General features: G+C 49.9%; 1 protein-coding gene across 44 annotated transcripts in view; it reads right to left on the reverse strand.

Annotated features, from left to right (window-relative positions):
- ank3b (ankyrin 3b) overlaps positions 1-14,585 on the reverse strand; it is an 888,954-nt gene that overhangs the window by 91,613 nt on the left and 782,756 nt on the right. For all 44 annotated transcript variants that reach the window (XM_038773874.1, XM_038773871.1, XM_038773899.1 and 41 more), the window contains one exon: positions 9,120-9,331. In XM_038773874.1, the coding sequence (XP_038629802.1) occupies positions 9,120-9,331 (212 nt within the window). The remainder of the gene's footprint in view (positions 1-9,119; positions 9,332-14,585) is intronic.

The raw sequence follows: 14,585 nt of genomic DNA on the forward strand, positions 1-14,585 counted from the left end.
TATAGCCGTTGGCAATTGCTCCGAGAGCCTCAAGGGGCTGGTCGGGGGGGGCGGTTGGAGTACAGAGTTTCGCTCTGTGCAGATGACCTGCTTCTGTATGTATCGGACCCATTAGAGGGGATGGAAGAAATCATGAGGATTCGAGGGGAATTCGGCCGCTTTTCGGGGTATAAGCTAAATATGGGGAAAAGTGAGAGGCGATTGGGGGAGCTGCCATTTAGATTAGTAGGGGGAAGCTTTAGGTATCTAGACATTCAAGTGGCGCGGGAATGGGACCGGCGGCATAAATGAAATCTGGCCCGGCTAATAGACCAAATGAAGGACGATTTTCGGAGATGGGACACGCTCTCGTTGTCATTAGCTGGGAGGTGCAGACGGTGAAGATGACGGTCCTCCCGAGATTCCTGTTCGTGTTTCTATGTCTACCCATCTTTATTCCGCAGTCGTTTTTAAAAATAAATTTAGAGTACCCAATTATTTTTTCCAATTACGGGTCAATTTAGCGTGGCCAATGCACCTAACCTGCACATCTTTTTGGGTTGTGGGGGTGAAACCCACGCAGACACGGGGAGAATGTGCAAACTCCACACGGATAGTGACCTAGGGCCGGGATTCGAACCTGGGTCCTCAGCGCCGTAGGCAGCAATGCTAATCACTGTGCCACCCTCGCGGCCCATTTTTAATCGGGTCAACAAAGTAATCTCTGGCTTTGTTTGCGCGGGAAAGACCCCGCGGGTAAGGAAGGTAATGCTTGAGCGGAGTCGGGGAGAGGGTGGACTGGCGCTGCCAAAGTTTAGTAACTATTACTGGGTGGCGAATATAGCCATGATCAGGAAGTGGGTGTTGGGGGAGGCGTCGGCATGAGAGCGATGGAGCGGCTTCATGCAAGGGCACCAGTTTGGGAATGTTGGTAACTGCGCCTCTGCCGTTTCCGCTGGCACGGTACTCCAGCAGCCTCGTGGTGGTGGCGGCCCTGAGAGTCTGAAGGCAATAGAGGAGACATGTGGGAGCATCGGTCTGGTCCCCAATCTGTAATAATCACCGGTTTGCCCTGGGGAGTATGGATGGGGGGTTCCGGATATGGCGGAGAGCAGGGATTGAGAGGATGGGGGATATGTTTATTGAGGGGAGCTTTCCGATTATGACGGCGCTGGAGGAGAAGTTTGGGTTGGCGAGGGGAAACAAATTCAGGTATCTGCAGGCACAGGACTTCCTACGTAAACAGGTGTCAACCTTCCCGCTTCTACCGCGAATGGGGATTCAGGACAGGGTAGTTTCCAGAGGGTGGGTAGGAGAAGGGAGCATCTCGGACATTTACAAGGAGCTTATGGGGTCAGAGGAGACGCAGACCGAGGAGCTGAAGCGCAAGTGGGAGGATTAGCTGGGAGGAGAGATAGAGGATGGTCTATGGGCGGACGCATTGAGTAGAGTCAACGCATCCGCAACATGTGCCAGGCTCAGCCTGGTACAATTCAACGTCGTTCACCGGGCTCACATGACAGTGGCCCGGATGAGCAGATTCTTTGGGGTGGAAGACATGTGTGCAAAATGTGCGGGAGGACCAGCGAACCATGTCCACATGTTCTGGGCATGTCCGAAGCTTAGGGGATTTTGGCAGGGGTTTGCAGATGTCATGTCCACGGTGTTAAAAACAAGGGTGGCACCGAGTCCAGAGGTGGTGATTTTCGGGGTGTCGGAAGACCCGGGAATCCAGGAGGAGAAAGAGGCAGACGTTCCGGCCTTTGCTTTCCTGGTAGCCCAGAGACGGATACTATTAGCTTGGAGGGACTCAAAGCCCCCGAAGTCGGAGACGTGGCTATCGGACATGGCTAGCTTTCTCTGTTTGGAGAAAGCCAAGTTCGCCTTGAGAGGGTCACAGTTAGGGTTCGCCCAGAGGTGGCAATCGTTCGTCAACTTCTTCGCGGAAAATTAATCGTCAGCAGAAGGGTGGGGTTAGTTTAGCTTAGAGTATGGGGTTAATAAAGATGGGACCTGTGAGGGAGGGAGACGGCTTTTGCACTATGTTTATAGTTTCATGTACATTGTTTATTGTGTTGTTGTCATAAAACCAAAAAATTCCTCAATAAAATGTTTATTCAAAAAAAAAGTTGTTGCCAGTTGTTTGGAAAAGTGGTTCAATATTGACCTCACCGCCTCGTACTCTCACCATGCCTTGTTTTTAACACTGCTTCAAACATTCCCACCATTTTTCCTCTGTGTCGATGATGAACCCCCTCCCTTATTTGGCAATAACCCCCAAACTGACCCCACCTTGTTCACGGCACTAGGGTGGGGGGTGGGTTGCGGGAGAATGGCAGGGTGCATTCAGGCTAAGGAGCCGTAAGGGGGAGGCAGTGGTGAGGTGGGGTATGAAGGAGTGGAAGAAGGACCCAGGGGAGGATGGAGAGTGTGGTCAGGGTTTGGAAGAGTGAACTGCAAAGAGTTTGCCACCCAGGAGTGGTGGTGAGGGTGCGATGGGAGCAGTCAGTCAAGGTAAGAACATTATGTGCCGAAAGGGTGGTGTCATTACTGTTCAAACGTGTGCCCATCTCAGGGTGTTGACTGGAGAGAGTTCTTACAGAGCTTTGAGTTCACCGACAACATTTCAAATAACCCCCCCTCCCCATGGTTGCAAATGATCTCAGACAATGTCCTTCAAAATAGAAGGGAAAGCCAGCTGAAGCCTACAAGTTCATCCATGTCACACAGAATGGCGAGTGCAACACTTGACATTGTACGGGTCCGGCCTGTTGATTCCCTTATTTCCACTTTATTTTTGCTGTTATTATTTTGATCCATGGATGCTTATTGGACATATATCTTTAAATCGAGCAGGAGAAATTAAGAATTCAAAAGTTACAAAAGGGAACACAAGGGCTTGGTTCAACTGGTTGGCTGGTAGGCAATGAATTGGCCAAAAGGCCGTATTTTGCCAGGTAACAGGTGTTGATTGGATCTTGCCTCAGTGGGATGATTTCCAGAGACCCAAGAAAGCAGAGTTGAGACCTGGACACACAGAGTTAAGGACCTGCCCTCTCTCCCTTGTGTTTTCTCCAGAAATGCTGTGAGCTGCTGTATTTATGAAACAGCAGAGACCTGAATGAATCTACAGTGAAAACCATTACAGGTGGAAAGTAAAATGTTGACCTGAAAGCTTGGTATGAAGGACAATGTGTTAGAAACAACCATCTGAAAAAAATACTTTTATCCCTTTCATTATTATAATTACATCCCTCGGGGGGGACTTCCGGTCGGCAAGCGGAGTGGTCGCACGGAGAGGGGCTCCCACAGGGTAACGAAGTTGGGGCCTTTCTCACTGCAGCGGCAAAGAGCAGGGAAGGGAAGGGAAGGGAAGGGAAGGGAAGGGAAGGGAACGCCCCCCCCCCCCAAACAAACCTGTCAGCGGAGGATCGTCGGTGGCAGCAGGTCCACCCCCCCCCCCCCCCCCCCCCCCCCCAATGCAGGCCAGGAGCGGTGCGGCAGCGGCCAGGACCGAAGCGGGGCCCAGCCGGCGGCAGCGACCAGCAACCTAACCACCCCCACCGGGAGGACGTGGGGTGCGAAGTGCGGCAGCCCGAATGGAGCAGCGGGGACCGACCCAACACCCCCCCCCCCCCCCCCCCCAAAACCGGCAGCGACCACCACGAGGCAAGGCCAAAGAGACTGGGCAAAAGCCTCACTCTCTCTCTCTCTCCTGGGTGAGTGAGGAGAAAGGAAGGGGGAAAAAAAGGACTTTTATAAAAAAAAACAAAAGAAAACTGTTAAAGAGAGAGGGGGGAGGGGTATATATACTATTTTCTCTCTTTTTACACTCTCTCCCATCCAAAGTAAGCCCACCTGAGAGGAGTTGCATAAAAGAGGGGGGGAATAATTTATAAATAAATAAATAATTAAAATCAAGTGGTAAAGGAAAGAAGGGAAGGTGGGGGGGGGGGGGGGGGGGGGGAAAGGAAGAGACAAAAAAAAAGTAAAAAAAAAAAAAATAGGGTGCGGAAAAGGGAGGAAAAGAAAAACAAGGCGGGACGGATGTATTGCCGCATCAAAAAGAGCTGGACAGACAGGTGCCCTCTCCCCTGGGGCTAGAGGGGGCTGGAATTGGAAGGCAGCCTTTGCCGAGGTGCTGAGGGAGCAGCTGCAGGCAATCAAGGCAGAGGTGAAAGCAGACGCAGAGGCCGCAGTACAGGCAGCAGTGGCCAGGGCCATGTCAGGGGTGCAGCAGGCTCTGACCAGATTGGAGGTGAAATTGGATGCCCAAGGGGAGAAACTGGAAGCCCAGGAGGCAACTATTAAGGAGCTGGAGAAAGCAGCGACCGACATGAGCGACCGGGTCACGGCCCTGGAGAGGGAAGTGGCGAGACTGGGCGCAACACAGGGGAGCCTGAAGGGCAGGGTAGATGACCAGGAAAACCACTCGAGAAGGCAAAATGTAAGGATAGGGGGCCTGCCAGAGGGGACCGAGGGTAGAAACCCCACAGCATACGTGGCTGCGATGCTGGGCAACTTAGTGGGGAGGAACACTTTCCCCATCCCACCGGAAATGGACAGAGCACATCGGTCACTGCGCCCGAAGCCCAAGGCAGGGGAACAACCGAGAGCAGTCATAGCCAAACTGCACCGGCACCAGGATAGGGAGACAATCCTGCGCTGGGCCAAGGAAAATAGAGCCTGCAAATGGGAAGGGCACACTGTCCGAATCTATGAGGATCTTGGAGCAGACATAACTAAGAGACGGTCTGAGTTCAACAGAGCAAAAGCAGCTCTCTACAGGAGCAGAGTGCGTTTTGGTATGCTGTACCTAGCGAAACTCTGGGTCACATACCAAAACAAGGAATATTTCTTTACAGCCCCCGCTGAGGCGAATAGGTTCGTTGAGGAGCACGGGCTGGAAAACTACAAGGGGGTAGGGACGAGGGGCCCCTTGCAAGGGGCAACGACACGTCGACGGGGGGGGGGGTGGGGAAGTGCGAAGCAATGCCAGCCCCCCCCTCCTCCCCCGCCGGCAGGAACACCCAGAGCAAAAAACAACCCACTGCCCAAGGGACCGCTCCAGGTGGGAGGCCAGGCCCCAGCACGAGGGAACGAGAGTATTGGAGAAGGGAGAGCAGGCGAGAGGGGTGCAGGGTAGGATGGGGGAAGAGCGGGCAGAAAACCGTAGAGGCCAGGCAGGGGAGAAGTGAGACAACAACCCCCGAGAGGGGAGCCACCGTACTAGCAGGAAAGCTAGCGACGGGGGCACGCAACAAAGCAGGGCCGCAGCGCACCCCCAACAGGGGGGAAGGCGCCAGGCAGGGGAGGGGGGGAACACCCATCAAAGTCGGGAGAGCAAACGGGGACAGGAATAGGGGATAGAGGGGCAAGGGGGGGGGGGGGCACCGGGAGAGACCGGGGAGGGGAAATGCAGGGACGAAGGGACGAAAGAGGCCAGAAAAGGAACAGGGCTACAAAGTGCCACAACCAAGGGCTCGAAACAAGGAACCGCTGCAAGCACCCACCCAGTACGGTCTGTGAGCGAAGGGGCCCCCCCAGAGTGCAGGGGACTACCCGCGTGGCGGACACACAGTGGGCGGCCATGGCGGGTGCCCCCGGGACAAGGGGAAACCCCGGAGCGCAGAGACCCGACCGCATGGGGAGAGCAGTGAAAGCGGCCATCCTGGACGGCCCCCGAACAAAGGGAAACCCCAGAGGGCAGGCGGGCGTCCACCAGATAAATATGGTTAATCCCACAGGAGCGAGGGGGCAGAAGCCCCCCACCAGGATAATCACCTGGAATATAAGGGGACTTAACGGCCCAGTGAAGAGATCTAGAGTCCTCACCCACCTCAGAAACATGAGGGCCGACATAGTCTTCCTCCAAGAGACGCACCTGAGGGAGCAGGACCAACTGCGGGTAAGAAAGGGCTGGGTGGGACAGACCTACCATTCCTGCTATGGGACAAGGGCCAGGGGGGTGGCGCTCCTGATCGGCAAGAGGACAATGTTTAGGGCGACAAAGACGGTTACAGACCCAGGGGGGCGGCATGTCATGGTCACCGGGGCACTGGATGGGGCGCCGGTAGTTCTAGGCAACGTGTACGCGCCCAATTGGGACGACACGAGTTTCATCAAAAAGACCATGGCAGAAATCCCGGACATAGCGACGCATCGACTAATCACGGCGGGAGACTTCAACTGTGTACAGGATCCAAAGACGGACAGATCAAACCCCAAAACGGGGAAAACCTCAAGCATGGCAAGGGAACTCAGTCACTTTATGGAGCAGATGGGAGCAGTGGACCCCTGGAGGTTCGCCCACCCGGGGGAGAAAGAATTCTCCTTCTTCTCCCCAGTACACAACGTGTTCACCAGAATTGACTTCTTTGTGGTGGGGAAAACGGTGCTTCCAGGGATAGACAAAGTGGAATACTCCGCAATTGTGATATCAGACCACGCTCCACACTACATGGACGTGCGGCTAGAGACGGGAAGGGCCCAGCGCCCCACATGGAGGTTGGACGGTGCCTTACTAGCTGACAAGGCCTTCAGCGAAAGGATAGCGCGGGCCATAGCGGAGTACACGGAGAACAACCAAAACGGGGAGGTCTCACCCTCCACGTTCTGGGAAGCGCTTAAGGCCGTACTAAGAGGGGAAATCATTGCCTTCAAAGCGCGAAGAGATAGGGAGGAAAGGGTGGCTAGGCAGAAGCTGGTTGACTCCATACTGGAGGTAGACCGTAAATACTCCAAGGCCCCGACCGTAGAGCTCCTGGCGGAGAGGAAAGAACTACAAAGGAACTTTGACCTGCTCTCCACCAGGAAAGCAGTACACCAACTCCGCCAGGCGCACGGGACCCTGTACGAACACGGAGACAAAGCCAGCCGCCTGTTGGCACACCAGCTGAGAAAGCAGGCAGCCACCAGAGAAATTGCGCAAATCAGGGGTACCGGAGGCACGTTGGAAACAGAACCAGAGAGGATTAACAAAACCTTCAAGGCTTTCTACCAAGAGCTGTACACCTCAGAGCCCCCAACGGGGAAGGCTGGGATGAACCAGTTCCTTGATTGACTGGACATACCAGTCGTGGGAGAGGGCAGAAAATGGGACCTGGAAGCACCACTAGCACTGGGAGAGATCATGGATAGCATTAGCTCCATGCAGACGAGGAAGGCGCCGGGACCAGACGGATTCCCGGCGGACTTCTACAAAAAATTCGCAACAGCGCTGGCCCCACACCTGCGGGAGATGTTCACAGACTCGCTAGCTAGGGGCACACTGCCACCCACGTTAGCAAAGGCCTCAATCTCGCTGATACCTAAGAAAGACAAAGACCCAACAGAATGTGGGTCATACAGACCCATATCTCTGCTGAACGCAGACGCCAAAATACTGGCCAAAATCCTAGCCAAAAGGCTAGAAGACTGTGTACCTGAGGTGGTCACAGAGGACCAGACGGGCTTCGTCAAAGGTAGACAGCTTACCTCGAACATCAGGCGCCTGCTGAACGTGATAATGATCCCCTCCGGGGAGAGAACACAAGAGGCGATCGTCTCCCTGGACGCAGAAAAGGCCTTCGACAGAGTCGAATGGAAATACCTCATAGAGGTACTGGAGCGGTTCGGGCTTGGAACAGGGTTCACCGCTTGGGTAAAGCTCCTATACAACGCTGCCACGGCGAGCGTACGGACCAACAATACCAACTCCCAATACTTCCAGCTGCATAGGGGCACCAGACAAGGATGCCCACTGTCCCTGCGCTCCCCCCAGGACCCTGGCGCTCGCCCGCACCGCCAATCTGGCCGGTCAGGTAGGTGTTTTGATTCCCGCCGGCGGGAGAGGCTCGTCAGCGGCGGGACTTCGGCCCATCGTTGGCCAGAGAATCGCCGCGGGGTGTCCGCCGACCAAAGCTCGGGTGGCGGAGAATTCGGGACACGGCAGGGGCGGGATTGACGTCAGCCCCAGGTGATTCTCCAACCCGGCGGGGGGTCAGAGAATCCCGCCCCTGGTGACTGTAATTATTGGGCAGCCAAGGGCCAAAGACTTAAGAGTATCTTTACAAGAATTATTGGTTAATTCAATTGTGTTGCGACTCCGAGTCAAGGGGGGCTGGAATTGGCCTAGGGTGTCATAACAACTCTAACATGAACATTTAATGAAGAGTGAATAAAAACACAAGATTATTTCTTCCACAAGAAACAAAATGTCCCTAACTCCCCTGTGACCAGTGATGTGTGCCAACCATGAGTTGTTCAAGTACATTTAGCTCTCTGACTAAGGTGGTTTCAATAAATAACAGTGATGCACAAATGAATAGAGTAGAAACAACTGAATGTGAGACACTTCAAAGTGAAATTAAATTCTGAAAAATACCCGTGTCACCAAAGTCTTATGGTAATAGCAGTAGAATTGAGCAGGGAAGCTTTGGCCATGATTCAGGGGCTCCCTCTTTGACCAGTAGGTTCTATTCCAGCCCACACAAAGCTACAGTACTGTCAGCTCACGGCAGGTTTACATAAGAACAAGGAGCAGGAGTAGGCCATCTGGCCCCTCGAGCCTGCTCCGCCATTCAATGAGATCATGGCTGATCTTTTGTGGACTCAGCTCCACTTTCCGGCCCGAACACCATAACCCTTAATCCCTTTATTCTTCAAAAAACTATCTATCTTTACCTTAAAAACATGTAATGAAGGAGCCTCAACTGCTTCACTGGGCAAGGAATTCCATAGATTCGCAACCCTTTGGGTGAAGAAGTTCCTCCTAAACTCAGTCCTAAATCTACTTCCCCTTATTTTGAGGCTATGTGCCCTAGTTCTGCTTTCACCCGCCAGTGGAAACAACCTGCCCGCATCTATCCTATCTATTCCCTTCATAATTTTAAATGTTTCTATAAGATCCCCCCTCATCCTTCTAAATTCCAACGACAGAAATTCCAACACAGAAAAACTTTCTCCTGCCATGTGACCATCTGTCTCCTCTGACGCCACCGCCACTTTAAACTTTAATTGTAATCATGCAGGAAATGGAAAAAGAGAAGTGCCTTATGGTTCAGGGTAGGTTGTTGGCAATGGCATGCTATTGACAAAAACGGAATTGAGCAGGAGCCATTTTTCTCACACTCGGCCTGGCAAATTAAACACCCAATTACCTGGAGGCCCACTCGGATTCTCTTGGTTAAGGCTCCCTCTGGGAAGGACGCTTGCACAAGCGGAATGGTTGTGCTGCTCAACATTCCCCCTTCAGGTCCCATCTGATTACTTTCTTGCTTGATCCGAGAGACAACGGCAAAATACTGCGGAAAATCCTTGGTGACAATTCGGCAGATGCGTTTCTTCTCTAGCTCTTCAAGGCTATCGAGCTCTAAGTGAGAATGGATTAAAACATTGTTTTCAGAGCTCTAAAGTCTGACTTGCATGCAAACACATCTTAAACATCCATTATACTCCATCTCAAAGCAATTGTTTAAACGTAAATGTTTGCATCGAGGCTATAATTGGAACTGTTGGAATTAGGGTACTAATTAGAATCGCAGAAATGTACAGATAAGTAGGCCATTCGACCCATTCTGTCTGTACTACCGCTTTGAAAGAACTATCCAGTTAACCCTACTCTGCTGATATTCTCATGGCCCTGCATTTTCATCCTCTATTCCACTCCGTTTTGAAAGTTACTACTGAATCTGCTCCCCATCATGCTTTCTGGCAGTGTCTTTCGGATCACAGCAAGTTGCTGGGTAAAAAATAATTCCCATCCGTCCACTATTTCTCTGGTTACCAACTTACCCAACAGTGGAAATAAATTCTCCCCATCTATTCCATCAAAACTCCTTATTGCTTTGAACACCGTCCATTGTATCGCATTTCTACTCTGAAGGGAATAACTCTATTTTCTCTCGATAGTCCACAGAACCTACGTCCTTCATCCCTGATACCATTACAATCCATCTCCTGCACACCCTCGCCAAGACCTCAATGTCTTTCTAAAATGCTCTGCCCAAATTTGGATTTAATTCTCCAGGTGAAGCTTAACCAGCCATTTGGCCCTTTTTTCTTTTGACTCATTCGCAAGGTATGAGCATCGTTGGCAAGGCCAGCATTTATTGCCTATCCCGAATTGTCTTGCTCAGCCATTTCAGACAGCAGTTACGAGTCGGCCATATTGCTGTGGGTCTGGAGTCACATAGAGGGCAGGCCGAGTAAGGATGGCAGATTTCCTTCCCTAAAGGACATCAGTGAATCCAAGGGGTTTACGATGGTATGTTGGTTGCATGGTCACCACTGCCAACAGTCTTTTTATTGCAGACTTATTTACTTGAGTGAATTTAAATTCTACTGTTGCTGTGGTGAATCTTGACCTCTGACCTCATGTATCTAAATCATTAATCCAGGCCTCTGGATTACCAGTCCACTAATTTAACAATTATGCTATAGTTTCCTTGACACAAGGCCTACATATTTGGCACTGTCACATGGCTCTCTGGAGCTGTGTACTTGAATCTTACTGCCTCACAACCTTTTCATGTCTAATATTATGAAATGAGTAAACTTACTTCCAAATTACTTCCTGAACTGGCATATTTACTTTGCTCAATAAGGGATCAATAAAAAGAATGTCGCGGGATGGCTCATTTAATGGCACCGTCACCTCCAAGTCAGAAGGTCGTGGGTTCAAGTTCCACTTTAGGACTTGACACACAATCTAGGTTAGAGAATCACACCAACAGTACTTCAACAAACGTACTCTGGCCCCAGGATATGAACAATATGACATCGATGAAAAAAATGATTTCACTGAAGAACAAAGGAAGTGATGTGGTAAATTTTTTTAAAAGTTAAAAGCAGGCACATATGCCACACAGAGATAAAGTAATTTAATCCGACAAGGAGGAAGTGCTGCGATGCCTGTCACTTTAAGAGGTTATAGTCTGGAACCTCCCAATGCTCACATTCCATATCCTCGAAAGACCAGTTTCAGTTCCGATATTGGAAAACATCCAAACCCAAGCTCATAAGAAGACCACCCTGAATACAGATTCTTTTCTTTTTAATCAAAGGAGGATAGAAAATTTACCTCCAAGCTATAAATGTGAAAACCCCCCTCTTTTTTTTTTACTTTAAAGAAAAGAAAATGAATCATTTCAGAGAAGAATATTAGTAATTTGTGTATGTGGAGAGAGATGATTAAAAGACAAAGGGGAGGAAGAAAGGATACTTGTGAATAACCTTCATCTGAATGAAAAGAATCCTTTGATTTCTGTCATGCCTTTCTAGACGTCGAACATCCCAAAGCACCTTAAAGCTAATGAAGTAATTATGAAGAGTAGTCATTGCTGCAATTTGGAAAGACTTCCAACCCTACTGCCTATTTTCTTTATTCACTACACTCGACATGCTAAGAGGGCATTGGGTGGGTGGTAAAGAATTAAAACGTGTAGGCCTCGTGGCGCAGTGAGTAGCTGCCTCCGGGCCAGAAGGTCAGTGTTCAAATCACACTTCAGGATTTGACGGTCAAAGAAGATGCCATCATAAAATGGCCAAACAAGTTGATTATCAGTCAACTATTATTGTAAATCCTGCCAATATGTTTGATGGCAGCCAATAAGAGTGGGAGAGTTTCCCGGTCAGCCAGACTGCAGAAGGCAACGGCAAACCACTGTAATATGTTTTTAAAATATTTTTCATTCAGGGGATGTGGCCACACTGGATCGGCCAGCTTTATTGCCCACTCTTCATTGACATTGAGACAGTGATGGTGAGCTGCCTTCTTGAAGTGCTGCAGTCCATGTGGTGTAGGTACACCCACATTGCTATCAGGGAGCGAGTTGCAGGATTTTAACCCGACAGTAAAGGAACGACGGTGATATGTTTCCAAGTCAGGACGGTGAGTGGCTTGGAGGGGAACTCCAGGTGGTGGTGTTCCTATGTGCCTGCTGATCAGGTCCTTCTGGATGGTAATGGTCTTGGGTTTGGAAGGTGTTGTATGAGGAGCCTTGGTGAATTCCAGCGTTGCATCTTGTAGATGGTACACACTGCTGTGACTGTACGTCAGTGGTGGAAGGAGTCAACGTTTAAGGTAGTGGATGGGGTGCTAATTAAGTGAGCTGCTTTGTCCTGGATGCAGTGTTGTTGGAGCTTCACTCACCCATCACACTCCTGACTTGTGCCTTGTAAATGGCGGTCAGGCTTTGAGAAGTCAGGAGGTGAATTACTCACCTCAGGATTCCTAGCATCTGACTTGATCTGTAGCCGTATGTAACAGTATTTATATGGCTAGTCCAGTTCAGTTTCTGGACAATGGTAACCCCCAGGATGTTGATAGTGGGGGATTCAGCGATGATAATGCCACCAAATGTCATGGGCCGATGGTTGGATTCTCTCTTTTTGGTAATGGTCATTGCCTGGTATTTGTGTGGCAAGAATACACCTGTCACTTGTGAGCCCAAGCCTGGATATTGTCCAGATCTTGATGCATTTCAACATGGATTGTTTCAGTATCTGAGGTATTGTAAATGATGCTAAACATTTTGCAATTATCAGCGAACATCCCCACTTCTGACCTTAGGATGGAAGGAAAGTCATTGACGAAACAGCTGAAAGTGGTTGGACCTAAAACAATTCCCTGAGGAACTCCTGCAGTGACGTCCTGGAGCTGAGACGACTGACCTCCAACAGCAACAACCATCTTCCTTTGTGCCAGTATGACTCCAACCAGCAGAGAATTTTCCCCAATTCCCACTGACTCCAGTTTTGCTAGGGCTCCTTGATGCTAGACTCGATCTAGACTGTGGCCCTGATGTCAAGGGCAGTCACTCTCACCTCTGGCATTCAGCTCTTTCGTCTAAGGCTGTAATGAGGCCAGCAGCTGAATGACCCTGGAGGAACCCAAACTGAGCTTCGTGAGCAGGTTATTGCTAAATAAATGCCACTTGATAGCACTGTTGTTGACACCTTCCAAATTTGTCCTGTTTCTCGTGTACAGGACACACCTGGGAAATTTTCCACATTGCCAGGTCGATGCGAGTGTTGTTGCTGTACTGGAACAGCTTGGTTAGGAGTGCAGCAAATTCTGAAGCACTATTGACAGAATATTGTCAGTGCCCATAGCCTTGTGCTTTCAACCATATAGATTTAATTGGAAGAGGAGCCTAGAAGGCAAGACGGTGGAACAGCAATGTCAGGAGTTTTGAAGGGGTTATTCGGGAGGCACAACAGAAATTCATCCCAAGGAGGAGGAAACATGCTAAGGGGAGGACGAGGCAACCATGGCTGACAAGGGAGATCAGGGAGAGCATAAAAGCAAACGAGAAAGGATACAATGTGGAAAGGATTAGTGGGAAGCCTGTAAAAGCAAGCAGAGGACAACCAAAAAAGCAATAAGGGAGAGAAGATGAAATCGGAGTGTAAGTTAGCTAGTAATATAAAAGAAGATTGCAAGAGATTTTTTCAATATATTAAAGGTAAGAGAGAGGCAAGAATGGACATTGGACCACAGGAAAACGAGGCTGGAGAAGTATTAATGGGAAACAAAGAAATAGCAGAGGAACTGAATAGTAACTTTGCACCAGTCCTCACGGTGGAAGAGAACAGTGGCATACCAGAACTTCAAGAAAGTCAGTGGGATGAGGGGAGTGCAGTGGCCATGACTAAGGAGATGGTGCTGGGGAAAGTTAAAGGTCTGAAGGTGAATAAATCACCTGGACTTGATGGACTACACCCCAGGGATCCAAGGGAGATATCTGAGGAGATTATGGAGGCATTGGTGATGATCTTTCAGGAATCACTGGAGTCAGGGAGGGTCCCAGAGGACTGGAAAATGGCTAATGTAGCAACCATGTTTAAGAAGGGATGGGGGCAGAAGAGGGGACATTATAAGCCGTTTTATATTATAAACGTTTGGTCGTTGGTAAGATTTGAGAGTCCATTATTAAAGATGAGACTGCAGAGTATTTGGAAGTGCGTGGTAAAATAGTATAATAATATAGAGAAATAGAGAAATACAGCACAGAACAGGCCCTTCGGCCCACGATGTTGCGCCGAACTTTTGTCCTAGGTTAATCATAGAATTTTGGACAATTTGTCATGGCCAATCCACCCAACCTGCACATCTTTGGACTGTGGGAGGAAACCGGAGTACCCGGAGGAAACCCACGCAGTCACGGGGAGGATGTGCAGACTCCACACAGACAGTGACCCAAGTCGAAATCGAACTTGGGACCCTGGAGCTGTGAAGCAATTGTGCTATCCACAATGCTACCGTGCTGCCCTTAAGAAGTTAACCTACACTCCCTTATTCTACCCTAATCCAAGTACCTATCCAATAGCCGCTTGAAGGTCCATAAATTTTCCGACTCAACTACTACCACAGGCAGTGCATTCCATGCCCCCACTACTCTCTGGGTAAAGAACCTACCTCTGACATCCCCTCTATATCTTCCACCATTTATCTTAAATTTATGTCCCCTTGTAATGGTGTGTTCCACCCGGGGAAAAAGTCTCTGACTGTCTACTCTATCTATTCCCCTGATCATCTTATAAACCTCTATCAAGTCGCCCCTCATCCTTCTCCGTTCTAATGAGAAAAGGCCTAACACCCTCAATCTTTCCTCGTATGACCT

The sequence above is a fragment of the Scyliorhinus canicula genome, chromosome 16, assembly GCF_902713615.1.
Source record: "Scyliorhinus canicula chromosome 16, sScyCan1.1, whole genome shotgun sequence".
NCBI classification, from domain to species: Eukaryota; Metazoa; Chordata; class Chondrichthyes; order Carcharhiniformes; family Scyliorhinidae; genus Scyliorhinus; species Scyliorhinus canicula.